Consider the following 27,854-nt stretch of genomic DNA (forward strand, 5'->3'; position numbering starts at 1 on the left):
CCCCTCGGTTAGCTCCACTTTAACTACCCCCACACCCCAGTGATGAGCCCCACTCCCCCCCCCCACCTCAATAATGGATCACAGCAGACTCCCTCTGCTGCCGCCAGAGCTTCTCTTGGTTAAAGGTTTGCCTCTTCTCTCCCCCCCCCCTTCCCTGTCTGCATTTCAGAAACAAAGAGGGAGGGAGGGAGGGAGGGAGCAGGGTATCACCCCACCCATCTTTCTAATAAAGGGGAGTGGGGGAGTTTCAATCCTAGGGAGCGCAAGATGTGGAAGACCCACATCCCTGTCCTGCCCCACCTGAGCAGCTGCTAGTCAGAGCAGCCAACCCTTCCCTGCCTAGGAGGAAGGCTGTTTTGATGAGAGATTTGTGAAATCAGCACTCAAACCATGTCGGGGTTTTCCTTTCTTTTTTTAAGAGACAAGACAGCAGGGGAGGAGGTTGTTCAGAACACACAAAACAGGCTGTGTCATCCTTGCCATTGTCACTACGTGTGAGTAAATGGCCCTCCCTGTGGAGTGACTGTCGGCCACCAGGGGGCGCAGAGGCTCCACCAGGCTGCCAGTAGAAGAGGATCAGGGTGAGCCCAAGTACCTTCCGGGGCAAAGACATCCGCCACCCTGACCCCCCCTTGGCCTGAGAGATCCCCAAAGAGCTACGGATGGAGAGGGGTGGGCAAGCTTGTGGCATCCCTTTCAAGAAAGGGATAGGGGAACATTCATCAAGCTTGCCTCCCTGGAGCTCACTCTAGCCCCCCCCCCCCCCCGCCAGCCTATTTATTGCTTTGCAAAGCAGGAGCTGCTCCCTCCCCAGGCAGAGAGGAGAGCAAGCTCCGCACACACACGCACCCGGCTCCCAGCAACCCTGCAAAATCCAGTGCCAGCTTCACATCAGACCAGCCCTTCAGTGGGGAGCAAGGGGGAGGGCCCCAGCTCCTCCGCCCCTAGATCCAGGCCAGCTGGATGTGCCCCCCAATCTTCCTTGCTCCTTCAGTGGCCCAGAGGCAGCCCCTTGCCCTGCAGCAAGTAGCCAGGAGGCCTGTCCGGAGCAGAACGAAGAGGTCCGTGGCTGTTGCCCAGGTCAGTTTGCAGAGTCCCACTGGGCTCCCCTCCTCTCCCCGCCCCGTCAGGCTGGAGGCAGGGGGAAGAGGCTTGCTTCTGGGCTCCAGGAATGGCAGAGGGCAGAGGAGGGCGGCAGGAGAGCACCTGTGTCCTGCACTGGCGCAAGCTGCAGTTGGGGGCAGTGAAGGGGCTCTGCTTTTGCAGACCAGTCAGCGCCCCTGCGACACCAGAGTCCCGTGAACAAGCAGCGAGGGAGCGGAAGAGGCGTGACGCTGTGTGTGGCAGCCGTTGAGGACTCAGGTGAGGCCCATGCTGGCCCAGCCGCTGCCTGTCTCTGGAGGCTGGGCAGAAGAGGACAAGGCAGGAGCTGCCGGGGGGGGGGCACAAGCAGCACCAGCAGGGAGTGGGAGGAGATGCTGCTGCCTTTGCCCATGGAGGCTGCCAGCCCAGTCCGGCAAAGAGAAGCCACCTCCTAGACAAAGGCCTCCTGGCTGGGTGTGCCGTTGATCTTGAGGAAGAGCTTGGCATCTTCGCTCTTCTGCTGCTTCTCACGCTCCAGCCGCCGGCGGAAGAAGATCAGGTAGAGCGGGAGGCAGAAGCCCAGCATGCTCGCTCCCAGGAGCCCCACGTTGACCTGCAGGAGGGCAGAAGAGGCCGGCAGTGTCAGCAAGAGGAGGAGGGCAGAGGAAAGGCTGAAGCTCAGCCAAAGATGAAGAGCCTGGTGGCCAGCAGAAGGCCTGCAGCAGGGATGGGGGGGTGAGGGTAGGGGGTTCCAGCTGCCCAGCACCCCCCTTTGCCCCAAGATCCCTGAGGTGCCTTTGTACAGGGAGCAGGAGGAGGGTGTGGCAATGGCAGCAAAGGAGCTGCTCCAGAGCAGCAACAGAGGGTTGGTTCTTGCAGCTCAGCCTGCCTGGAGTCTGATCTGTTTGCACAGGGGCTTCGGAGGGGCTGTGACTCAGTGGGAGAGCCCAGGGAGTGCTGGGAACAGGAATGGCCCCAAAGCCCTGCTGCCAGCCAGTGCTGGCAATACTGAGCCAGAGGGCCAGCTTGGTTAGACTCTATAAGGCAGTAGCCCCCATGGTCGGATTCCCCAACACTCAGTGGTGAGGATGATGAGGAATGTCACATTGAAGCACCTGCCTCCCCCATCTTGAACTGGAGGGGAGAGCCTTCTGCAAGCAAAGCGTACTCTCCCTGCCCCCAGGATGGGGGGAAGCAGCTGAGGGATGTGAGGCCCCCTCCCTGGGTGTTAATAAAATAAATTATTATTATTAATAATAATAATTTATACCCCACCCATCTGGCTGGGTTTCCCCAGCCACTCTGAGCGGCTTCCAACAGAACACTAAAATACAATAACCTATTAAACCTTAAAAGCTTCCCTAAAGAGGGCTGCCTTCAGATGTCTTCTAAAAGTCTGGTAGTTGTTTTTCTCTTTGACATCTGGTGGGAGGGCGTTCCACAGGGCGGGTGCCACCACCGAGAAGGCCCTCTGCCTGGTTCCCTGTAACTTGGCTTTTTGCAGTGAGGGAACCACCAGAAGGCCCTCGGCGCTGGACCTCAGAGTCCGGGCAGAATGATGGAGGTGGAGACGCTCCTTCAGGTATACTGGACCGAGGCCGTTTACCTGTGCAACCTGGGTATGTTTACACAACAAGGCCAGGTGTTGGATGGAGGGCAGGATTTGACCTCCTGCTCAGATCTGGGCTGGGGGGGAAAGAGCTGGAGGAGATTCCATGTGGCCAGGATTTTGCCCCCACCCCACTTGGGATTATCTGCTTGGGTATCATTCGCTGGCCAACAAGCCAAGATCTTCTCGGGGACAGAGCACTGCCTCTGCCCCTGCAGCAGCCTAGGAGTGGGGGGGGGGGCTCTGCTCTCTTGAAAACCCTTTTTTTGGGGGGATGGTATTTTTTAAGGCATTGTGTGGAAGTGGAAGTGGCTCCTCCCCAGGCTGACTGGTTGCCACAAGAGCTCTGCAAACTCCTGCTGCAGGCCAGCAGCACCCACTGGGGTCTCCCCACAGTAGCTCCAGTTGTACGGGAAGGGGGGGGGTCTGTGCTAGCCCCAAACCCAGGAAGAAACAGAAGCTGGAAATGCCAAGCAGTTATTGAACAGTTTCTTCCCCCGGGAAGACACAGCACCCACAGGAAGGAGTCCTCTGCTCCTGCCAGCCTCCCTCCGGCAGCACTGCTCTGCTGCGCTCCGCAACCCGTGTGCCCCCATCATGATTTGGAAACAGACCAGCGGCTGCCAGCCAGCCCTCCGCTGTTCCCAGGCAGGTGTCAGGTGCTCTGCTGTCTAAACAGAAAACAACGTGGCCTCTGGGAGCCCAGCCAGGATCCAAGCAGCCTCCCCCACTTCCCAAACAGGCCCTGGAACGCCTTCCAGAGCGGGAGCTGCAGCAAAGAGACCAGGGTGCCATGGGGGAGCCTGTGTGGCAGAAGCGGCAGACTTGGTCCCATAACCTTCTGCTCCAAAGGAGGAGGAGGAGGCAGCCCCTGTCAAAGCCTCTGTCGTTCCTGCACTGCCAGATGCAGTAAATGTGGGGTGCCGGCTAGGGTGAACCCCAAGAGGGGAGAGTTGCTGCTGCCCTCCGAACCCTGCCTGCTTGGGGACTTCCTCTCTTGTTGGCACCTGGGTGCCAAGAATTACTTTGGCCACGGGTTTCCTGCCTTTACAAGAGCCCTGCCAACCAGAGGGAGACAGAGGCAGCCAGAATGGGCCACCACCGAAAAGGCTTCACCCACCCACCCGGTGCGGTTTTCTCCCAAACCAAAGGCAGCTTCTTGCTTCAAGTCTGTGCAGAGGAATGGCCAAGAGAGACTCTCCTTTGCCTCCCCTCCAACTGCTTGTGCCCACTTAAAGATCAGCCCCACCAGCCCTGGCGTGTTTTCCCCACAGGAGAGGGTGAGGAGTGCCTGTGGCTGAGAAAAGCACCTGGGTGGGGGCATTGGTGCTGAGCAGAGAAACAGCTGGAGGGGGGAGAGCTATCCCAGCCCTTTGCCTGCTCAGGAATGCCCCCCAAGGCTGCTTTTGGAATTAAAGGGTTGTCTCCAACTCAGCTCTACTCCGACTAAACTCATCAAAATGGAGAGTGCCACAGAGGCCAGGTCTATTGATTTAAATGGGTCTCCTGAGTAAGATGCAGCCGACTGATTGTCCCTTGCCGTTTCCTCTGCACAAAAGCCAAGCGCTGGGAGCTTCACTCCGCCAGCCGCCCAACCACTTACCCAGAGAGGGTCTCCTTCCAAGGGCCCCATCATGGCCAGGAAGAGGGGCTGCTGCAGGAGGGCAAAGAGGGCGCTGACCAGAGACTGCAGCCCTGTCAAGCTGCCAAATTGCGTGGAGGGGTACCTGCAGGAGAGGGGGGGGGAGAAAGGGGGCAGTCATGTTTCTGCACTTGCAGCCTGGCCACATGGGGCTCCTCCCAGAGCCCAGCCCCACAGCCCAGTACTCTCTGGAAGCAAAGGCCCTTGGAGACTGGCCTATCAGAATCTGAGCAGGAGGCCCCGTCCATATCTGCAGTCCAGTCCAGCGGCCAGCCAGGTGCTTCCAGCAAGCCCTGAAAGCAGGGGGTGGAGGCAGAAGCCCCCTTCCTGCCTTGTCATCTTCCTCCTCTGCTGGAGGCAGTGAATGCCCCTGGGTGCCAGTCACCAGGAGTCCCATGTGGGGAGGGGGCTGCTGCCCTCAAGCCCTGCCAGTGGGACCTTCCCTTTGGAGCATCTAGCTACAAAACAGGGTGCTGGACTGGATGAGCCCCTATGGCCGGATTCAGCACCGGGGCTCTGCTTATGTTCTTCAACACTGGCGTTCAGGGGCACGGAGGCTCCAAGCAGAAAGGCCCCACGTGGCAGACACAGCAAGCAGCCATGAAGCAGGATCTCCCCAAAGCCCTGCCGCTCCCTGGCAATTCACGCTCCTGGCGTTCTTCATTCCAGCCTCTCAGCAGCAGCCTGCGCAATTCTGCCCTGTGCAGAGCACAGCTGGAGCAGCCACAGGGCAGGATACAGGAGGGGAACTCTGCAGTTTCCCTCCTCTACCTTCAAAGTCTTCAGCAGAACATGGGCAGAGATTATTTTCCCTCTTGCCCAAGGAAAAAGGAGGACTAGATGTTTGTGTTTGGAAGCAGGGAAAGCCTACAATCCTCAGGAGTCTGGTTTGCGCATCATCAAATCCCACAAAAGGCTAAATGCACAAGCTTAACTGATCAAATTTAGCTGTCCCAAAGGGATGCTTCTGGGTAACGTGTTCCAAGCTTCCCTCAAGTGGGTGGGAGAGGAAGCTAAAATATATATGGCATTTGTGCCCTGAGTCCAGACCTTGGGCCAGATCACTTGCACCCCAGACTAGAGTGCCCTTGACCAGAAACGACTGCTTTGGACCACAGGCCCCTGGATTTCAACTCTCCACACACCCTGAGCTGGAATGTGGGGCACCTCTGAGCAAACAGAGTCCAGGTTGGGCTACAAGCCTTGGCTCCCTTCCCACCGCCTGCCTGGGCACGAAGGAGCCCTCGAGGAGTGGCCCAGCCAAGCCAGGCAGATCAGCATCATTGATTGGAAAGTGTTGAAGGCTGGAGGTTGCCAGGAGAAAACAGGAGCCTGGGAAAGCAGGCCAGCGGGCTTCTCTTCCTCCTCCTCCTCCTCCAGTTGAGCAATGTTGAAAAGCCAAGAACTGGAGCTGGACCAACAACTCCCGCATTGATCATCACGTTCATATACTTCTTTGATTAAAAAAGAAGCCCAAGGACAAAAACACCCAAGTCAGGTCTAGCTGAGCTGCAGCAGCTGAAACCGGATCTGGTTATGGGTTGAGCGTTGCATGCCTGATAGGCAAGACCCGGTTCAGAGGAGAGGACTGAACTCCCTTCTTGGGCTCCCCCCAGAGACTCTGGCCTAGATGGGGCTCTCCAAAGGAAGGGGTTGTTGTGGTGGAGAGAAGCGTCTGGGTGGCCTAAGCAGAGGGCGGGATCCCTGGGCTGGGCCTGCGATTAGGAAACTGTTTTGCTCCCACCAGGAATGCTGCAACCAGAGCAGAGGGTGACATCCAATGGGTATCAGGTGCAGAGGAGAGGATGAAAGCATGTGGGTCATGTTCAGCACCCTCCCCTTGAGCAACACCCAGAGAAGCAGGCCCACAGCCAGCAGCCACAGCTGCTCGGAAGCTAATCCAGGAAGGAGGACAAACATGACCCAGAAACGGGCTGGAAGGGAGGGCAAGGTGGCCAGGGAAAAGGAGCATCCCCAGCCGGGAACCGGGTGCCTGTAAACAAAGTGGGCGGCAGCAAAGCCCAGGCGGGCGATTGGGCAAACACACATGGCCAGAGGCCGGCTGAGGACTAGACTTACACGGCTGCGTAGAGGCCGCCCACGGCAGAATGGATGAACCCTCTCACGACGGTGTGCAAGATGAAGGAGAGGATCTGGAAAAGGGGGGAAGACACACAACCCTGAATTCTCACCCCAAGTCAGCTTCTGAATGCCCAGCACACTGCTTGCCCATCCCTCTGCCCTCTGGGGAGCTTGCAGGGCTGCCCCTCCCCTCCACAGGGACCCCCTTCCATCCACAGAAGCACTGAAGAAGCATCAGCACACTCGAGCCCAGAGACGTCCCACAAAGCTGACTGTCAGAAGAGAAAGGACATTTGCACACAACGTGGGACTCCCCCCCCCCCTTGGGCCCGACCCAACAGGTCCTTCTGATGGTCTTATGACCAAGCATCTTCCCACTCAGCACATGTTGTCTGCCTATTGGGAGCAGGTGGGGTTGGAGGAACACCTTGTTCAAACAGGCTGGGAAGTGGGGATCCTGCTCACAGGAGACGCAAGGACCGCTAAGCCAGCAAACAGGTGAGGCCTGGACTGGCCCCACAGCACCTCCTGGCCCAGTTCCTGCCTCTCCTGTGCTGAGCCTTTGACAACTGCTCTCCCTGCCAGCTACTCACTTGTAAAGGCAGGTTGGGAATGAGGCAGGTGATCCCAAAGCCCACCAGCAGCAGATTGGTGAAAGCGAAAGCACGGGTGGCGTTCTCCACCTTCTGGATCTGCCTGTCTCGGCGCTTCTTCTTGCTGCCCCTGCAGAGAGAGGGAGAGAGGAACGGAGGGGGTCAGAGGGGCTTGCAGGGGCCAGGGGGAGATCCGCAAGGGAGGAAGGAGGCCCAGGTCTCCAGCCTTCGCTGCACAACAAAAGATGGTGTGAGATTCCCAACACCTTGGGAGAGAAGGTGGTACCAAAAAAGGATCGAATAGATCAGCAAATTAGAGGAAGAGCAGCTGCTTTGCAGGGAGAAGGTCCCAGGCATCTGCAAGGAGGGGAATCCCTGGAGAGCCACTGCTGCCAGTTAGTGTAGGCAGTACTGGGGTAAATGGACTGGGGGTCTGGCTGAGTCCAAGGCAGTTTCCTGTGCTCCTGTGTCACGGTCACAGCAGTCGGGGTCTGGGCAGACCCCCAATGCCCCTCAATCCTGCTGCCTGGTGGGGGTCCCTGCTGTGGAGTCTCAATTGCTTGGCAAAGAAAGAGGGGCCACAGGAGCCTGCCCCTCTTTTCACCCACCATGCCACAAGTCCTGAGACCCACCTGAGCGTTTGGGGCAGTTGCATCTAAGTTGTGTTACCAGATACTTGCAGGGTGTCTTGTGCTGCTGCAGACCCACCTCAGACCCTTTGGAGGGGCCCAAAGGCCAGTGTTCCACACACACACACACACACACACACACACACACACACACACAAGCCCTGGGGTCATGCCACCAGTGGGCAGCAGCTGAGCCCCTCCTCCCGGACTGCTGGGAGTCCAGTATCTGCTGGAGGAGCTCAGCTTCTCCCCCCTCCTGGGATGCCCTTTTCGCCAGGAGAGTAGCGGGTTGGGTGGCAAGCTGGGCAGAGGAGGTCTAGCCACAAGCCAACCGCTGGCTCCTGGCAAAAACGAAGGCGGAGGCACCTCTCCACATCGGCCTCCAGGCTCTTGGTCTTTCTAGGTCAGCCGAGGGCTGGGCAGACTGTGCTTCCAGCCTTGGCCTAGTGACCTCAGACTCCTCCCGTCTGGTTAGACTCCCCTGGGGAGGACGGAGCTGGGGGTCCCCCTCCCCAGACGGAGGATCCACAGGGCAGCGAGTGCCCTTGCAGCCTGCCTTGGCGCTACTCACTGGCTGGGGGCGCTCCCCTCGTCCGCCTCCTCCGCAGCGCCGTCGTCACACTCCTTGAGCTTCCAGTCCATGATGTATCCGATGACGGGGGCCGTCATCAGGCAGAGGAGCTGCAGGACTCCGAAGATGGTGGTGTAAAGGTCCACTGGGAGGGAGAGAGGAAGGGGGACGTCAGGGCAGGGCCAGGCGAAGGCCTGTGGGGTTTGGGTGGCTGGAAAGGGGAGACTGAGAGGGGAGGGCAGCTGGCCAACAAGCAAAGGAGGGGCACTGTGTGTGGTGCCATTTGGGGCAGGCAAGCAGCTGGGGTGCAGCCCTTTAAAACAGGGGACACCTGTGGCAGCAGTCCAGGTGCTGTGCTCCTCCAGCAGCCAGCATGGACAGGGGGATGATGGGAGTTGGAGTCCAGCAGTCTCTGCAGGGCCACAGACGGGCCCTTCTCTCCTTTGTGTAACACTCCCAGTCCTGAGCCTGGGCGCCTCCTGGGTGGAGGGCTGGTGAACAGCAAGACCCTGAGGAGATGCAGCCACAGCCCCCCAGGCTGGGGGCAAAGGAGTTTGAGGACAGCAGAGCAGAGTCAGGAGGGAAGTGGGGGTCTGGAAGTCCAGAGTGAAGGCCGAAAGGCTGCCCTCCCCCAGCAGAGCTTGCCAAGCAGCAAAGCCCCAAGGAGAGAGGAGGGGTGGGAGGGGGTCGGCCTGGCAGCCGCTCAGCTTCAAGCCCCCCCCCCTCCGCCCGCCTGGCCACTTGCTCGCTCGGCTGCGCTTCCCTTCCCCTCAGCCTCCCTGTTGTTTTCATGAAAGCGCCTCTTGATTTATCTGCCTCGCAGATTCCAGATTTAACAAGCCCAAACTGGATCTCGGTGCGCAAGACACAAATGGTTTCATCCTGTTGTGCAAAAGACAAACAACCAGCTCATGGAAATCGCTCCCTTTCCTGGCTGGCTCCCTTCCAGCCGCTATAAATACGGGCCTTGAGTCAGCGGCGCTGAAGCTCACAGGCACAACACCCCCTCTCCCCCAGTGACACCCTGTCAGCTGCTGGGCTTCTCCCTTCGCTCTGGGGAGGGCGAGGAAGGGAAGCCAGAGCCAGGAAACTCCCCCCCCCCCCCGCCCCAGCCAGCAGCAGCAGCGCAAGCCGCAGCTGACCGATTTTTTTCTCCTGCAAACCAGAAAGAGTTGTCGGGGCATTCTGAGGAACTGAACTCAGGTACCCCTGAGCCGCAAGACACCCAAGGGTGTCACGGAAACAGGGCTGAAATTAGCCTGGCATTCAGCTGGTGGCTGCCCTCGTGGAGAGGGGCGTCTGCCAGCCTATGCTTGGAGGCACAACCAGGCCAGCTGGACCCAGCCGGCAGCAGCAGGTGCTGGCAACACCTGAAGACCCAGCACAAAGAGGGGTCTGCAAGGAGCACCTCCTGAGCCTCCCCCCCCCCGCCACAAAACGCTCTAATTTCACCCTGTGCAGGAACCACCAGTGGCAAAGCCTGGGTGGCCAAGATGACAAGCGCATGTGAGCGCCACACTCTCAGTGGAATGGGTGAGATTCCTGACACTGAACTGAGAGTGCTGTGCCTTTGAATGATGGAGCTGTCCCCAAAGAACCCTAGGTGGGCAGAGCATGAATAATAATTATATTATTATTATATAGAATGTGTACTTTGTTGGCAGTGCTGGGAATCACAGTTTTGTGAGTAGCAAACTACAGTTCCCATGACTCTTTGGGGGAAGCCATGACTGTTAATGTGGCATAAATGTACTTTAAATGTATAGAAGGGAGGTGAAACTGTTGGCTTCCAATACTTCTAAAGCCCCAAGGACCTCTTGGGAGGCCACCGACGAGTCAGACGCCCTTTTATTCGAGAAAGGGGCTTAGAGAATATTTCAAGGCACAATTCCGTTGGCGTGAGGCTGCCGGGCGGCTGACTCTGTGCAGCCAGGGAAAGTGCTGCTCTTCCCTTGCAAGCCGCTGGGGGGGGGGGGAGCTGCACCCACCTGTCTGCAGATCCCCGTCCACCAGGAACTCCAGGATGTTGTTCATGGCGCCCATGTAGAAGATGAGCCTCAGCTGCGTGACGCACATGGTGACCAGGCTGAGCAGCAGGATGGGGCTGAAGACGCTGTGCATGAAGGACGGGGAGGCTGCGGGGGGAGGGAGGAGGAAGGAAATAAGGAAGGGGGCTCCTTGGGAGACGCAAGTTGCCCCTTGGGCCACTTGGCCAGCACAGGGTCACCGAGGCAGCTCCTGCTAGCCGGGGCCGCCTGGCCATCCCAAATCACACTCTGCATTCATCCCGCAAATGCGTAGCCCCAGATCACTTGCTGGGGCTGGGAGGAAACAGTCTGTGCAGACATGGCTGGCCAAAGTGTGTGGCCCACACAAGTGGGGGAAGCAATTTCCCCCTGTGCTGTACGTTTCGTGATACTGCTTTTCATGCTGCTATGAGCTTTAAATTTGGCATAGTTTTTACTAAGGTTGTGCTTGTTTTATTTCTGGACACCTTGTTGGGGACCAAGTGAGGCTTGCTGAATATCTGCGCAGACAAAGGAAGTGCTCCACCATCAGTAAAGGTGCAGACAACCCTCCCCGTGTCTTTCATGGTTTGGTCAACTCCTGCCAAACCTCTGGAAGAGAGAGAGGGGAACGGCCCTGGGGCTGGGCAGGGGGCCATTTGCTCCCTGGGGGAGGAGGAGGAAGAGTAGGCCCTTCCCAGGACGCCCCCAGTCCTTCCTGCGAGGGAGAGCTGAGGGGGCAGCTCACACTGGACTCTGCATCACCAGAAAAACACAGCAGTAAGACAAAGTTGCATTTCCACATGAGGGGGGTTGGCAGCCCTGACAGTGCTCTCTCTCTCTCTCACTCTCTCTCTCTCACACACACACACACACACACACACACACACACGTGGGGGTCCAGGAAGAGACGAACATAGGACCATCTTGCTGGTTGCCCCACCTGCGCTGTCCGGCTCGCACTTGACTTCCAAGTCTACGGTGGAGAGACAGAGGTTCTTGTTCTCCTGCAGGGTGGCCAGCTCCTTTTGGTTCTTCATGGAGCCGCCCACACTCAGGCGTCGGCCCACCGTCGTCACCTGCTTGTAGAACTGCTTCCCGGTGATCTTGTGGTCAAATCCCAGCCAGCTGAACTTGATCTTCACCCTGTCCAGTGGGAAGAAAGAGGGCAGAGGAGGGTTGGGACGTCTGCCTGACCTGCTGCCCTACTTGCAGCATCCGGGCTGGGCTGCTGACGGGCACCCGGTTCAAGGCAGCATCTGCCCTGGACTGCCTGCAGGGAGGCAAGGCGTCAGCCACTCTGGGACCACAAACAAAAGAGTGGTGGTTTGGAAATGCCCTGCCTGCGTCCCCAAACACCCGCCCACCCCTGGCTGGCATGAAGCCCTGGAGAGGCCTTGCTCATGTGTGCAACACAATACCCTCAGCATATTTTACTTGCCATGTTTTTAGGGTTGTATCATGGAAGTGATGTAGAAATGGCAAGCTCCTGTTTTACAGGGGGTGAGCTAGATGGGTCCCTTGCAATGTAACAATTCTACGATTCAATGCACTATGGTGGACGAGGTGAAAAATTCCCAGGAAGGGCCACCGCACATCCCAAGGAAAGCCTTGGGAGGGGAGGGTCTCAGAAGAGCAGCCAAGGGTCCCCCCAACACACACACACAAGAGGACTTACGTGTAGTCCATGTCTTCTGGGCCTGGGAAGGGCTCAAGGGGCCAGTTGAAGAAGCAGTTGAAGAAGACAAGGCCGGCACAGCAGGCCCAGACAACCAGGATGAGGATGAAGGAGACACCAAAGTCATAGATCACCTGGAGGGGCAAAGGGAGGAAAGGCAGCCATCACCAGCCAGGCCCTTGGGGGGGGGTCACCAGAGGTAGCAACAGCAGCAGGACCCCCTCCTTCCCCACGGGCTGGGGGGGCATCTCAGGTCGAAGGCATTTGCCATGGAAGAGTCAGGATGTCAGAACAGAAGCACAGAAGATGCTCCATCTATTTTTCTGTCATGTAACTCTGCATCTTCTTGCAATGAATTCCGTAAGTCATCACAGTCAACCTCAAAGGGAATGAGACAAATGTATGGGGGGGGCTATCAAGAGGTGTTTGATAGTGAAACAGAGCAGCCCCACCAGCCGAGGGGCCCTTTCCCCAATGCCAGAGGTCGGGAACGGAAGGGGAGAGTGCTGGGCCTGTTCCCCTGACCTCCTGCTTGGGGCTTTCCCGTCCCATGTCAGGCCTTAAGGCCAATCGCACAGCTCGTCCGGCCAACAAAAAGCATCTTCCCACAGCTGGCATTGGGGAGTCTGGGGATTTGGAACTGGATTCTGCACCCGCTGCCCCAAATGTCTTATATCCGTCCTGCTTTTTCTGTCCATCAGTTTGCAATAAGAGGCCCCTGGTATAATGCCCTCTTTCCTGCAGATTCCTCCGTGGAAAGACAAGCTGGGCATGGCTGCCTATTCTGTCAGCCACAAGCGGGTTAAAAATATGAACTCTGCTTATTCTCCTCCAGTTTATTTGCGTATTTTAAGCAAACCCTTGGTTAAGAGGACCTTCACATTCTCATCGTGGTGCCAGCAGAATTCTAGGAAAGCTCATCTCACTTCACAGTGGCATTGAGGTTTTGGGGGGTCAGTAGCAGGAAGCTGGCAGAATGACTGAAATGCCAAGGCCATTTCCTGAGAATTCCCCCATTGCTCTCTCAACAGACGGCAGCCTTGGTTTTGTTTTGTTTTGTTTTGTTTTTTTTGAGTGGGGGGGCAGACAGTCACTGTAGAGAAGCTGGAGGAGCTTAAATACCTCCCCCAGAGAGCCCATCCCTGCATTTGGCAAGGGACCCCCCCCAGTAGCGTCACTCGCCTGCATCACTGGAAAAGGACCCCACCTGCCTCCGGCAGCAACAAGCTGGAGCTCCCAGCCAACATACCTTGACTCCTGGGAAGGTCACGGCCGACGAGGCATAAGAGCCAATCATGAGGGCGATGAAGGTGGAGCGAAGGTCGCCAAACATGTTGGGCAGCTGAGAAGGAAGGAAGGAAGGCAGGAAGAAGGGGAGGGTTAGGGCAGGTGGGCTGTGTGGGGAGGAAAGGAGCCTGTTTACTCGGGAGCAGAAACCAGGGGGGCAGGAGGGGGAGGCAGGTGCTGCCAGGCTCATCAAGAGGCTTCCTAGGGTAGCTTTGGGAGGGAGGTCTCCATATCTTGTGGTATCCAATGCTGGAGGCAGATTTGCCTTCCCCCTTTTAAAGAGTTAAAAGCCGCCTGAGAGCCCCGCAACCCCCTGGCGTCCCCCCACAGTTTGCAGGCTTTCTGGTACCATTTCAAATGCCTGCAAGCCAAGGCAGGTGTCCAACCAGCAAGAGGAAGCCTCTCACAAGCCCTTTACAGCCCCCTCAGAGCTGGAAGAGGTTGCTTGCTAGGGAACAGGAAATTCATTCGTTTATTTAATTTGTACCCCACATTTCACGTGGAGATCACAGGACGGTTCACAATGTGAAAACACAAAACGAGAGCACAGTGCCCCCAAAAGCAGCCAGCCCTGCAGGGTCTGTCAGAAGCCACAGCAGCTACAGCCAGCAAGCCTGACTACCATCTCCCACAAGTAGGCCAGGAGGTGGCTCAGCGGACAAAGGGCTTTGCAAGGCTTGCTCTCTGCACGCACTCGGCTGCCCTCCACAACCCACCCTGGGGCATCCTCGGGGGCCAGGGCTGTCCCTTGACACGCAAGCTCAGAATATCCACTCAGCACCCTGGCAACATGTGAGGCAAAGACTCTTCCAGGACATCAGGCTTTCTGTTTCAAAGCCTTTTCCCTCCAGGATCCAAGTGAGAAAATGCCACAGCTTGTTGGCCTGCAGAAGGCTCTGGGTTCAAAAAAGGCAGCTGCCGTCAGTCACAGGAGAGAGCCCAGAACGAATGGTGCAAATGCGCTGACTCAGCGCAAGGCAGTTTCCCAAGTGTCACAACAACTCTTGCCCTGGGCTCACCCTCGTGGGAAGAAGATTGCAAAGGCCGGGGCAAGTCTGTGTGGAGGCAGCCGGGGGCCGTGCTGACGAAGTCACCCTTCCAGGCTGCCTTGCCTGCCAACAAAACAAGACCTGGATGCGCACGTACGTCTCAGGTCTTGTCCTTCCCCAGCTGTGGCTGAATGTGCTCTGCTGGGTTCGGCTGCGTGCAAGAGGCCCAGCAAGAAGCTGGGGGGGGGGGAGCATTGTCCAGCCAGCTGCCCCCACTAAGGCTCTGAGGAAATGGCTGGCTGGCCAGGCACTTGACCTCTGGAAGCACACACCAGCTTTCACTCAGTAACACAGTCCAGGGGAATATTACGGTAAATGGGACAATTTCCTCCATGAACTCTGGTGCCCATTTTGTGCCTCTCTCAGCCCCACCCTGGCCACCCTGCAGCTTCTGCACACCAAAGGCACCAGGCACACTCGCTCCCTCCAGCCCTGAGAGGCTGCAGTGAGACAAGCATCCCTCCAAGGGGAATGGAGGAAGCACCACTTTGGAAACAGAAAAACAGCTCCCGCCCTTGCCCTGCCTGGGCAAACAATGGCCAGGAGAGAAGATATCTTAGCCTTGCATGGAAAAGAGAAACCAAGTTGTGAAAGGAACTGGCGGGGGGGGGGGGAGAGAGAGAGAAGTGGGAGACTCAGATCTTCCCTGCTCAGTCAGCCTTCCCTAGCCTCCAGATGTGTTGAACCATGGCTGCCACCTGCCCCCACCAGCTGAAGAGACATTTCACTGGCCGCCCATCTGAAGGGGACACAGGCAGGTGCCAGGGAAGGGGGCAGAGACTATGATGTTCTCCACCCCCCCCTCCCAGCTCAAGAGGCCTCCCCCCTCAACATGCCCAGAGAGCTCTGGCTGCTTTTTCCAAAGGCTGCCCGGGCTCCTGTTGCAGCTGCCTGTTTACAGGGCTGAGGATATTCCTGCTGTGAGGATCTCTCCAGCAGGAAAGGGGGGGTTGGCAGTGATGTGGGGGGGGAGCTTCCACCTGGCTCCGTCCCTCCCCCCCCCCGGCTCTCTAGCTGCAGCGCTTTGGATGCAATGCAGCAGCCGGGTCCTTAAATAACCCCAGAGCAGAGGAGGCGAGCAGCTTACAGATTTGTTCTGCGTTCAGAGAGGGGAGGGAAAGAGGAAGCCGGCTGCAGCCGCATCCTGGACTGCACTGCAGTGCTGTACGCCACCCGTGTGGGGGGGGGGAGGCTGAGGTCCACCCCTGCAGGAGGAGAGGTGCTGGGGGCTGCCTGGAGGGAAAGCACCCCAGGTAAAGCCTGCTTGAGCCCCTCCAGCTGCCAGAAGAGGATCTCTGGGAGGCCATCCTGGGAACCGGAAAGCAGATTGGCTCCTGGGTTTAGGGACCCCCCCCCCCCAGGTCCCTTCCGCTCAGAGGAAGCCCTGGCTTGGAGGGAGCACACAGCCTGGATCCAGGCAAAGCCCATTCAGGCTTGGAAAAACTGACAACTCCCCCCTCAAAAAATACCCCAATATCTGCTCTACAGACTCTTTCACAGCCAGAGTCAATGGGTGCTGGGGGGGACCAGGAGATTTGGGAACACAGAAGCCCCCCGGCAGCCCGTTCCTGTTCTCAACCCAGTTTGGGGCAGGGGACCGCTTGGGGGTCTGTAACCACATCTTCATTTCCAAGAGACTTTGGTGCAACAAAACCACGGGTGGGAGGGGTGAAGGGAGCCTGAGAATGTGGCAAGATTCGGGAGAAGGAAGTGAAGCCTTCAAGACAAGCGGAAAAAACAGCCCTGGGCACCAGACGCCTACACTTCCTCAATGAGGCCTCAGTCCCGGCAGATTCATTCGCTCTTCCCATTTTGAGGTCCCTGAAAGGGCTGGAGGGGTGAAGGGGAGGCCAGGCAGGGACTCTGGAGTGGGGGGCATCAGCTGCCAGGTACAGGGAGCCCCTCCCGTCCTCCCCTCGCACTCTCTCTGCACTCACCGTGAGCGAAGTAAAGGTCATGCACATCCCCCCAAAGCCGTTCAGTGCCAGGGACATGAAGATCAGCACCGACAGAGCTGAGGAGGGAAGGAGGGAGGGCAGAGGTTTTCAATGGGGCAGCAGGCCCACCAGCAAAAACCCCAATGGCCTTCTAACTCAGCCCCAGCTTTGGGAGAGGGCCAGATCTGCCAGCCCCCCAGCTCCATCCCACACAGAGTGCTGAGATTCCTTTTGCAATGGGGCATTCTTCCAGGGACTGAACGTGGGACCTTCTGCCCTGCCACTGAGCTGTGGTCCTTCCCCCAAAGTGAAGATTCTAGTAGTCCTTGTGGTTCTAAATGGCTTTTACTGCAGGTCCATGTAGATGAGCATCTGCCCAGACCAGCAGCAGTTTCTCTGGGGTCTTCCTGATGCCAGCAGCTGCAGTGACCTGGTCCTTCTATAACCGCAGAGGTGGCTGCCAGGGCTTGAACCAGGGACATTGTCTGCTGCAAAGCCCCCCAATTTGGGGAGGGCTCTCCCCATGGACCTATAGCTCCCTCCCCACAAAGTAGCTTTCAGGCAGGGGCCTACCTGCCCCTTTCACTGGAGATGCCCAGGACTGGACCGGGAAGTGCTGTACCTCTGGGTAGATGTGCCCTTTCTCACAGCTGGAGAATAAAAACCCCTCACCCAGGACAGCCAATGCCCAGGGAAGATGGGAGCTGTCGTTCAGAAGCGTCAGGAGAACCGCAGGCTGCTCGCCCTTGATTCAGGCAGGGCTTTTAACCAGCTTGGTTTCTCAAGTGCCACCCAAAGACAACCAAGGCCCAGAAGGTGGAGTCCAGGTTGGAGGCAGGACTGGGCACAAACCCCACCCGACAGCTCCTGGCCCACAACAACCTCCCCTTCCCCTAGAGACAGGGGTCCCGTCCCCTGTCCCCCCACAACCACTAGGCGACTTACAGTCCGGGTTGCTGGCTCCATAGGCGATCATGACGCAGGAAACAGAAAAACAGGCGCTGCAATGGAGGAAAAGGCAACTGGTCACAGGCTGGCAGAGCTTAGGAGAAGGATTGATGGGGGGGCATGTCTGCCTTGCCATGTCAGTCTTAGCACAGGGACACCTAAAGCCAGCAGATATGGTTTCTCTGCCTTCATCACTCATTCTGATTTCCTCCCAATTAATGGAGGCTGAAACAGGAAGACAGACTGATACAGGCTTCCCTCTTTGCCCCTCGGTCCCCCTGTTCCTCTCCGGTCTACTTTCCAAGACATCCGTGCTGGATCAGGGCAAATGGGGAGCCCCACAGGCCCAACACAAGACAAAGGGGGGGGGAGGGAGTGGTGGTGGTGCCAGCTGAGTCCAGTAACACCTGGAGGACTCAAGGTTGGGGGAGGCTGGCCTGGTTGCAGGTTCATCCCCAGGAGAGAAGGACGCTCCCCCTCTTCTGCTGCAGAGATGGGCCAGCTTTTTACCATTGGCTTGCTCCTGCACTTTTAAGAGCAGTCTGACCTGCAGACATCAGCAGGTGGAGCTTCCTACAGCTGGAGATGAGCAGGACTGCTTCCTCACCTCTGCAGACCAAGCTGCAATGGTGGTTCTCCCCACCCCCACCCCAGGCCACTTAGGAATCTCAAGAGCTCTGCTCTTTGCCTTTAATCCCACCCCAAAAAAATCTGGAGTCCCAGGTGCTAGGCCAGGCAGTCCTGTTTCCAAATACCAGTTGCTGGAAATCACAGGAGGGGAGAAGACTCTGGTGCACAAATGCTGTTTGTGGGACTCTTGCAGGGCAGCGGGTTGGCCCCTGAGAGAGCAACATGCTGGGCTGGATGGGCCATGGGCCTGATCCTGCAGGCTGCTCTTTAGGTTCTCTTTATGAATGTCAGAAGTAGCTGGAAGAGGCCAAAGGGGACCCGCCTGGTCACACCCTGTCCTCACAGGGACCATCCAGGCGCCCCCAAGGGAAGCCCCATAACAGGGCTTGAGTGCAACAGAGACTCCTAGCAACTGGTACTCAGAGGCAGACAGCCTCACCCAGCGAAAGGCAGTACACAGCCACACTGGCCCCTGGCTAGCAGACATTCCTGCCCACATTCCCCTTATCCTCTTCTAAAGCCATCCCAGCTGCTGGCTGTCACTGCCTCCTGCAGTTGGGGGCAAAGCAAAGGCTCAGGCAAGCGAAAACACACACAAACACAAACACACAAACAAACAAACAAACACACACACACACAAATCACAAACACCCACCATGCGCTAAGGACCAGTTCTGCTTCGATTCAGGAAACCTCCAGCTTGGACCCAACAGGCCTGGTCTGATGCCCGGGGGGAAACCCTCGCAAGACCCCTGCTCAGGAACCCAATAGCCCCCAGCCTCACCTTCCCAGCAGCCGCAGCTTTCGGGGGCCATACTTGTCCATGACGATGCCCAGGGGCAGGGTGATGGCGCTGAGCAGGAAGGAGCCCACGGTGAAGGCGAGGTTCAGCATCTCATCCTGCTCCTTGCAGATCAGCCAGCCGTTCATGCGCACCTCGGGCTCTGGGGCCGCCAAGGCTGCTGCCACCGTCCGGTTGCCCAGCGCCAGGGAGGAGTTGGCGGGACTGCTGTGCGCCGAGCTGGTGGAGTTCTCTGGAGGGAGACGAGGGAGCTCAGCCCAGGCAGCAGCCGCTGTTGCAGAAGGAAGCTCAGCCTCTCAGGGCCCTTTGGGACTAACAGGGCGGCTGTAGCAGAAAACCTCCAGCGGCCAGAACTGGCTCCAGTAGGAGCCGAAAGCCATCCAGCGATCCACCTGGCTCAATATAATCTGCACGGACTGGCTGCAAAGGCTCTCCAGGCATATATAGAGGGACCAGAGCTCAGTGGTAGAACATCTGCTTGGCACAGGAACACAGGGAGCTAGAGGCCTATACAAAGTCAGACCCTTGGTCAGCCTAGCTCAGTGCTGCCTACACTGACTGGCAGCAGCTCTCCAGGGTTTCAGGCAGGGAATCTTCCCCAACCCCACCTGGGGACTTCAGCGGGGATTGAACCCAGGATTGTCTTCTGCCCCTGAGCTACAGCCCTTCCCCAGGCAAGAGACCCTTCTCTGCCTGTAGCTGTGGGGAGCTGCTGCCAGCCAGTGTGGGAAATACTGAGCAATATGGACAGACTCTGTTCAATCACCCAATCTGGGAAGTGCTGCTGCTGCAGCTGTGAGCTCAGAGAAACACAACACCCACCCACCCCTTGCTCAGAAGCATTTCAAACCCAACAGCTGGCTAATGCCCACCCACCCCAACGAGGGAGGCCTCTATTGCCAATGGTTCTGTGCAAATATTAACTAAACTCGCAGACACGCTCCCTCACCTGGGCACCCGCAGAGCAGCTCAAGCACGCAGAGCCTGGGGGGGGGTCCTCCTGACCGAGAGGGAGAAGCAGGAAACAGGTGGAGGGGGTAGGCCAGACTCTGCCAAACTGGGGGGGGGAGGGGGTTCAGAGAAAACCACAGCAGCCACTGGCAAGGGAGGGGGGCTGCCAGTTGGAGGCTGCCTGTGACCTGAGCTCCCTCGGCTGCAGCTCAGTCACGCCAGTTACCAGTTGAGCGCAGGACTGGCTTTGCAGGAGCAGCTGCCTCACCACAAACAGGGGACTGTTTGTAGTGGAAACACAGATTCCGGCAGGGGACACTTTGCCATGCCCTTGAGAAGCCCCGGCTCAGGTGACAGGCACTCCTACCTGGCATGGAGCTGAGGGCATCGAGGGCACGGAGGATGATCAGCCCAAGGACCTGCGGGCCAAACTGGGCTGGTGGGGACAACTCTCTGGAGCCAAGGTGGGGGTCTGAACAGGAACACTCCATACGCAGCAACATTTCGCTGCAGGCCCCACTTGTGCAGGAGCTTGGCTGCCATTTTAAAACCCACCCAATCCAGTCTGGGCCCTTTGGTGGTCTTTCACTGGTGGTGCCACCTCTGTGCTCAGCCCTGGCTTGTTATCCCTCATTTGTTAGCCCCAGGCTCAACCAGGAATCTCCTTAGGGGTGTCCACTCCTCAGTCCTCTTTCCCTGCAACCCACTTATTTCATACAGTCTGCATAGAAGCAGAAGGAGAGCCCTGAGCAGCAGTTGGATCAGGCCCCAGGAGGCCCACAGCGCCCAGCCCAGTGCCCCAAACAGCCGCACTCATGGTTCCCAGCAACAGGCATTAGTGGGGTGCATTTACTGCTTCCAAGAGGGGAGGGAGTGCACAGCCATTGTGGCTTAACTGGCTCCCTGTCCCCCAGAGAGGGGTTCCCTCTGCCCCACGGCTGCTCGAGTTCTCCCGGGAGTCCTGGGTGGGTGTGACTCAGGCTACACGCAAGTACAAACCACCATAGACTTCTTTTACATAATGACAACAACAGGTGGAGAAGTTAAGAGCCAAGTTCCAGCGGGTGACTTCAATGAAAAATACACTGGTTGGGGGGGGGGGAGGACATACCAGAGTGCCCCCCCCATGAACAGCTCCCCACTCTGCATTCTGAAGGCACCAGGATGTTCAGTCTCCATCATCCTGCGGCTAAGAGGATCTCAGGTAGCAGGTGATGCAGAGGGCTTAGCGCAGAGACTCTGGAAGCCGGGGAAGGCAATAAACCTGAGCTGGCTGGATCAACAAACAGCCTGCTGAGAGTTCGGAGGCAGCTTCCTACTTGCAACTCAAGCTTGTGCCGTTTTCCTCCCCACCCCACAAACAGAATGTCCCCCAGCCGCAATCCAGGCAGGCCAGAGCTCAGTGGTATTCATTAACCCAGAGCTCTTTGACATTCATTAACCCAGGAAACTGAAGGAGAACAGGGTGATCTCAGCCGTCTGCCCAGGGAGGGAAGGGCGGAGCGAGACACAGGATTTGCACAGAGCAAGACCCTTCCCCCCCCCCCACCCAGCCTTCAGCTCCACTCTGGAAGGAAAACGCAGGCAGAAACAGCAGCAGCAGCAGCAGCAGCAGCCCTAGACACCCAGATAAAAGCAGATAAGGGAAGCAGAGTCAGCAGGGAGACGATGCTGGCTCAACAGGTTACTAGGGCAACGGGTTAGTGGGGCAACCGATTAAGACTGGGGCAGAGTAGAAGGAGCGGGTGGGCCAGGTTGGGGGGGGAAGGGTCCCTTCTCTCTAGGTAGAAGCTCCCCTCTGGGGGTGAGGGTGAGAAGCCAACACCCATTCTGGAGGGTCCAGAGTCCCCCCTGGCACAGAGGAGGCTGAAGGTCTCACAAGGAGCCATGTGTCTTGCAGCACAGGCCCACACCAGAGTCCCAGCCGAGGAATGGGGCTGCCTTTGGCTGTGACCCCACACCTTGACCCTTGCCCTCTGGACTCCACCCCTCCTGCCCTGTGCCTTGGCTGCCTTGACTCAGCAATCTCAGTTTCTCTTTTCTGGCAAAGGGAGCCTGTTTCCTGCCTCCGGGAGCCGAAGCAGAAGCAGCCACAGAGGGCAGGAAAGCAGCCCGGAGCAGAGTCATCCCTTGAGGGACCGCCCTGGGCCCCGTGCTCTCCACCAAACCTCTGCCTGGCCCTGAATGGGGCATCTCTTCAGAGCCAGTGAAAGATTGACTTGGCGTCCAAAGGGCAGTCCTGACCAAGCCAGACGGAGCAACAAAGAGGACACACAGACACAAGGCTGGGCACCCGCAAGAGCCCCAGGAGGCTGCCAGCTTCCAGCAGACTTCTTTGGATGCTGCCTCCTCTTACAACTGTTGCTCCCAAGGACGGGGACCAAGGACAGCCCTGAGATAGCAACGGCCAGTCTGTTTGCCTGCCCACCAACTCAACTCCTGGTCCAAAAGGCAGCAGGAATGCCCCACTAGCCCAGGACTGGCCTGCCAGATTCATCATCAGAGGCCACCTGCAGGAGTCGTGGCACCATCAGGGGCAGGAGAGAGGCCAGGGCCTGAGCCCAGTCAGTAGCATGAGCAGAAGGGGTGGGGAGCAGGCACAGCAAGGTTGTCTTAGGCCTGACGTTCCCCAGACAGGGAGGGGCACAAGACCACTAATTCCAGAGTCCAAAACTACTGAACTCCACCACCCTAAACCGGAAATGTCTCCTCGGTCATTACTGAGCAATAAATGGCAGCACCTTTTTCCAATTGCAACACAAGGCATTTTTTCTGCAGATTAGCAGAAGTCTTCTGATAAGCTTTAAGGCCCTCAGCAAATATGTAAGCAGCCAAGGTGGGGAGGGGGAAGGAGAAGATGCTGTTTTAAATAAATCTCTCCTGGCCAGTAAGGTCTGCTCCAGCCTTAGCAGGAGGGGAGCAGCAACAGAGTCCGCCTAGTTGCTCCAGTGTTTGCTTCATTCCCCCCCCCCCCACTCTGCTCGCAGCTGTTAATCTTTGGCAATCATCTAGATCCATTTACAAGCTAATCATTAGATGTTGCAAGGGAAGCGCCTAGAGCGGAGCCTGGGAAGCTAGGAAAAAGGAGAGAGAGAAGAGAGATAGGAGATCCTGCTGTGCGACACTGGGGGCCACTCAGTCCTGGGGGTGTGGGTGTACCGGGGGGGGGGGGGGCAATTTCCTGGCAGTGACTGGCCCAGTGGGCAAGGGGGCATCACAGCCTACGAGAAGCCCAAATCCCTCAAGGGCTTGAGAGGTGGGCTGTGGGAAACGCTGGTGAGCTGCAGCTCTCCTCGCCATTGGCCACGTTTGCTGGGGCTGATGGGAGTTGTAGTTCAGCAGCCTCTGGAAAGCCACAGGCTTTGCCTGCTTCAGATACTGTAAATCCCTTCAGGAAAGGGGGAAAATACTGTGTGGCATGTGGGGATGCGCAGTGGGCACTTCTACTACTACTCTGGACCTCCCACTCCTGCCTACCTGGGATGAAAGGAAATCCTTCCAACCTCAGTTTAGAGAGAGGGTCTGCTTCTCCCACCGGTCAGCCTGTGGCTCATTCTCCACCCCATTCAGCACAGAGCACAGCACTTGGATACGCACAAACACGCCCCTTCCCAGGCCAGCTTCCAGCCTGGCCTGCAAATGCTGTGTCCAGTTGAGCTGGTTGAGAAGCAGCTCAAGCTGGCCAGGAATGGAAGTTTGTTCCCAAGGCCTGCCTGGCAAATGCAGAGGGAGGAAGCAAGGTCAGCTCTGGCCAGAATCCCAACCTGGTGGCATAGGCGCCTCCCCCCTCCAGCAGCACATGCGCCCTCCCAGGAGAGCTGGGAAGCCATTTCTCCCCTTACCTGGCGGGGGGCACAAGTAGGAGTAGAAGCCCTCAGACTTGAGCATGATGAGGAGGGAGCCCCAGCCCAGGAGGACGGCAGAGAAGAAGAGGTTCTCCACCACGGCCGTGCAGGCCATCCACCAGCGCCGCCGGTGGGCCGTGGCCAGAGTGGGAGCCATGACGACGGTGAGGAGGGTGAAGGCGAGGATGGCGGGAGGCAAGCGGGGCCTTCTTCACGTGGGCTCCTCCAAACTGCAAGAAACAGAAAGCGGTCAATGCTTTGGCCCTGGGAGAGCTCCCAAGGGGTCTGGAGCCACAGGAGCAGCCACCTCCTCAAAGAAGGAGGTCCCAATCACACCTCTAAGTAGTGAAAGGAGGAGGACCAAGGAGACACAAGACCCTCAACACACAGGCCTGCCCGGCCACCATGAATAGTACTAGTAGCCGCTTACATTGAGGGGGGGGGCAGAGGATGAGGGAGAAGCACATTACAAAACATCACGGGGGAGGGGGGAGGACACAGCGTTAAATTCTAGGTCAGGGAATGCAAAGTTCTGTCAAGTTTTAATTGGGCTTTGAAAATTAAGCAGAATCCAGATTCAGCAGAAGGAAGCAACTTTTTGTGGGGTGCGAAATAAATTGAGTTATCCTCCAGCCCCAGTGGCAGAGAAGGGAAGGAAGACCCTGAAAAGTCCTGACCAACCCCCACTTGACTAAGCCATTTCTATGATGATAACTCCTGGGGTGGGGGAGGACTGACTGGGGAAGCGGATTGGGGGGGGGGGCTTCCAGGTAACCTCCCCCCCTTCTCATCTCCCAGGCATATCAGACAGGTGGTTTCCTATCCTTTCTTCCACTCTGTCTCTTCTGGTGCCGTTTTCTGCTTCTTTAATATTTGTTTAACTGGATTTATTTTCAATCTGTGTTGTGCTGTTGTGAGTTCCCCACCCACCCCCTCATAATTTGGAAGCATTTTAAAAGCAGGGTATACATAGCCAAAATAAAGATAATAATACTAATTCATTTTCTCTCTTACTGGACCCACCCCCTTGTAAAGCCAGCCAGAACTGCTGCAAGAAGCAGCCCCTTGAAACTGCCTGGGGGGCCACTGGGAGCAGCTCCCCAGCTCAATTAAGCTCTCCATCCCAGAAGCCTTTTGGTGGAGAGGAGGGGGCACTTGGTGGCAGACACAGGTGCCCCTCCGCCCAGGACTGAGGACCAAGGATCTCCATGGGGCTCCATGTCAGGTGAGCTGTGGGTGGCTCAGTCCAAGGCCATGATCCGTGTAAGTGACTCCTCATCCTGTACCTGTTGGCGTTTCCCCTTCTCTTGGCTCAGAGGAGAAGGCAACAGCCAAGGCAAGACAGGGGACAGAAAATTCCAGTGGCAAGTTATGAATTAAGAAGCCAGACCGTGGGGTCAAAGAGCGTTCGCCCGGGACGGGTGAACTTTTAGCAAAGATATGCAGCGTATTGGAAAAGTGGAAGGGAGCCAAGGAAACTTTAAAAGAACCAGGAATTGCAGCCCCGGAGAGCATTGCTGAAGCGTAGGAGGAGCAAGTCTCACCTGGCAGCTCCTGCAAAAGAGAGGCCAGGCGCTGGGTGTTCTCAAAGTGTCAACAAGCACATCGGATAAGGGTCATCCAGCAAACATGATACCCCTGGACTTCCCAAAACATCTCCACAAAGTAAACTCAGCAGTGATAGGATTAAGAGGAAGGTTCCTCTTCCAGATAAACAACAGGAGGGAATAATAAATGGGGAGTTCTCACAATGGAAGGGGGAAGAAAGCGGGGGGGGGGGGGAAGGGTCCTCCAAGGATCACTGTTATTTAATTATAATTAAAAAGTCAGTTGACTTTTACATGCATTTCAAGACAGTTTACAAACACAGCACAGAAACAGGTAAAACTAAGTTTTGAAAGCGGTGCTAAACCAACTTCTGAATACAGGGGTAAAAACAATGGAAAATGAACCCTTGGAGGCAGGCAAAGATTTTCTTCCACCCAATATGGGGAGTTGTGCTTTTTAACATGCGACCAGGAGTTGGGGTGAACAGAGAGGTGGCCAAGTCTGCTGATGGTACCAAATTATCTAGGGTGATTAAAAATGAAAGAGGAATTTCCAAGGATTTCCAGAAGGATTTCTCCAAAATGGGCTTTCAAATACAAGTGTGGTTTTCTGTGGTGCACGTTTATTGGGTGGGGGGTGAAATTCTGATGGGCCGCTATCTGAATGATAATCTTCGTCATTTTACCCATTGTTGTCTTTTTAATTGTATATATTGCTTGTTTTATGTTGCTATGGTCGTTGGCTAATGCGAATAAAGTTTATCTATCTATCTCCTGATGGGGTATGAACTGGCTGTGATCATTTAAGAACTATGCAGAGCATCTCTCCACAGCTAATAAAAGCTTGCGGAGCAAAGGAGGTGGGTGGTTTAAAGTGTGGGAAGGGTTAATCAGTGGGGCACTGGGAACCCAAAGCCCAGTCAGCAGAATAGAGCCCCCATCCTAATTCTGAGTAAGTAATGCATGTTGCTTCCTAAATTGTGGGGGGGCTCCCATAAGACCATGAAGTTAGGAGTCTAAAATTACCCAATTGTGCAACTAGGTTAAACCCCACCGCCACCCACACAGCAAAATGGCCCCAATCCAAATTGCACCCGGAGACAACTATTTAGAAGCAGAGAAAGAGAACTCTCAACATGCAGCTGCAGTTAAAAACAGAAAATTATTAGGCAAGGCAGAGAGAACTGTCCTTGACTCATGATGCCTTTGCATCAATCTGTGGTGCAGCCGCACAGATCTGGAAGCTAGAAAGAAAGAAAGAAAGAAAGAAAGAAAGAAAGAAAGAAAGAAAGAAAGAAAGAAAGAAAGAAAATAAATTGCAGAGTTGGAAAAGGTTCATAAGCGTGCCGCCAAACTGATCCAGGGAATGGACAGACGACTCCCCTATGAGGCAATGCTGCTTTTGGGTCTTTTTAGTTTAGAGAAAAGATAAGAAGAGAGATCACAGAGGTGTGCGAGATTATTCCTGGTGTGGAAAGATAAAAGTTTCCCCTCCCGCAGGGGCCACACAATGAAGGCAGAAGAGCAGGAGATTAGGACAATCCAAGAGAAGGGACTTCTTCGCACACAGCACCCAAAAACTCTGGAACTCGCCATCACAAGATGCGGCAATAGCTGCCAAGATAAGATGAATTCGACAGAAACTAGATGCATCGAGCGCAATCAGCCAGGATAACGAAGTAAAGCCTCCATGTGCTAAGGCAGTGGACCTCTGAAGATCACATGCCTGATTAGGGGAAGGCTGCTGCCTTCGCGTCCTGCTTGGGGGGCGCCCGGAAAGGACCCCCCCCCCGCCCAAAGAGATGCTCGCTCGGCAAGGCTCCTCTCTCCTCCCCTTTAGCAAACAAGGGCGCACCCCCATTCCACCAGGACACCCCCCAAGAGACGCTGCTTAGGGCAGGGCCACCCCCCCCAGCGCCCCACCGGGTCCCCAGCCTGGAAGTCGAGTCCGGGACGGGGGTCCCACCTCATTCCTAAGCGAGATGGGGAGAGCGCGGCGAGGGGGCTCCGGGGTCCCGAGGAGGACGGACTCGCGCGGGATCCCCCAGAGGAGAGCGGGGAGGGCCAGCCGGGCAGCAGCCGGCCTCCCGCGGCTCGCTCACCTGCCGGTCGCGGCTCTGCTGCTCCGCCGCTGCTTTCCTGGGCCGGGCCGGCAGCGGCTCCGCGCCTTTTATGCGGCCGGAGGAGCAAAACAAGGCGGGGCGCTGATTGGCGGCGGCGCAGCTAGAAACAGGCCGGGGACCAATCAGGCCGCGCCCGCCCGGCGATGGGGAGCTCGCTCCGCTACTCGCCGCGGGCAGCCCCGCGGGACAAGGGTGCCTCTGGCCATGCGCAGAGTGGCTCTCCCGCGCGCCGCCCAGGCCCCGGAGGGGGGCCGGGGGAAGCGGGCCTCGCCGCGATGCCGCCGGCCCTCCGCTCGCCCCAGACTCACCTGGCTGCCGCGCGCGCCCGGCTTCTGCGCGCTGCCGGCGAGGGAACGCAGGGGCGGCGAGTCGGGGGCGCGGGGTCCTCTCCCGCCTGCAGCGGGTGCCTCTCGGGGAGGAGGATGCCGCGAGAGCCGCGCACTTCGCGGAGGAGGAAGAAACGGCGAAGCAGCGCAGCCGCGGCGGGCCAGGACTTGAGGTTCGTCGCGCCGCCCGCGGGCGCCCCGGAGGCGGCTCCCTCCGTCCCTCCCTCGGTCCGAAGGAAAGGGCGGCGGGGCTCCCGGGCAGCGTCTCCCCCTTGGCCGCCCGGTCTGGGGGAGCCCTGGCCCTCTCCTGCCCTGAGGAGCAGTTGGGGGCAGCTGCCACGGCTCCCCAGGCAGCACCAAGCCACCCAGGGCGGGATTGTCTTCCTTATGATTATTATTATTAGCAATGTCATTGCATTTATTACCCACCCTCATCAAAGAGTGAAATCAGATTCCCACAACAGGAGTCGCAGGGGGCTGGACTGGATGACCCTTGGGGTCCCTTCCAGCTCTACA

At 57.3% G+C, this 27,854-nt stretch overlaps 1 protein-coding gene across 2 annotated transcripts; it reads right to left on the bottom strand.

Moving 5' to 3' along the window:
- Positions 1–396: 396 nt before the first annotated feature.
- SLC43A2 (solute carrier family 43 member 2) lies at positions 397–27,318 on the bottom strand. 2 transcript variants are annotated; one of them, XM_083715157.1, is made up of 14 exons: positions 26,992–27,318; positions 23,340–23,572; positions 18,529–18,778; positions 17,112–17,167; positions 16,167–16,243; positions 13,143–13,235; positions 11,894–12,027; positions 11,159–11,361; positions 10,198–10,344; positions 8,210–8,354; positions 7,010–7,139; positions 6,414–6,487; positions 4,296–4,419; positions 397–1,696 (listed from the first exon to the last, which is right to left on the bottom strand). In XM_083715157.1, the coding sequence occupies exons 2-14, from the start codon at positions 23,497–23,499 to the stop codon at positions 1,535–1,537; spliced, it is 1,755 nt and encodes a 584-aa protein (XP_083571283.1). In that variant the 5' UTR covers positions 23,500–23,572; positions 26,992–27,318; the 3' UTR covers positions 397–1,534. The 2 variants fall into 2 exon arrangements, with proteins under 2 accessions (XP_083571283.1, XP_083571284.1); XM_083715158.1 differs by having other exon boundaries at positions 26,483–27,030.
- Positions 27,319–27,854: the final 536 nt, after the last annotated feature.

Source organism: Podarcis gaigeae (assembly GCF_964106915.1).
Source record: "Podarcis gaigeae genome assembly, chromosome: 15".
Classification (NCBI taxonomy): Eukaryota; Metazoa; Chordata; class Lepidosauria; order Squamata; family Lacertidae; genus Podarcis; species Podarcis gaigeae.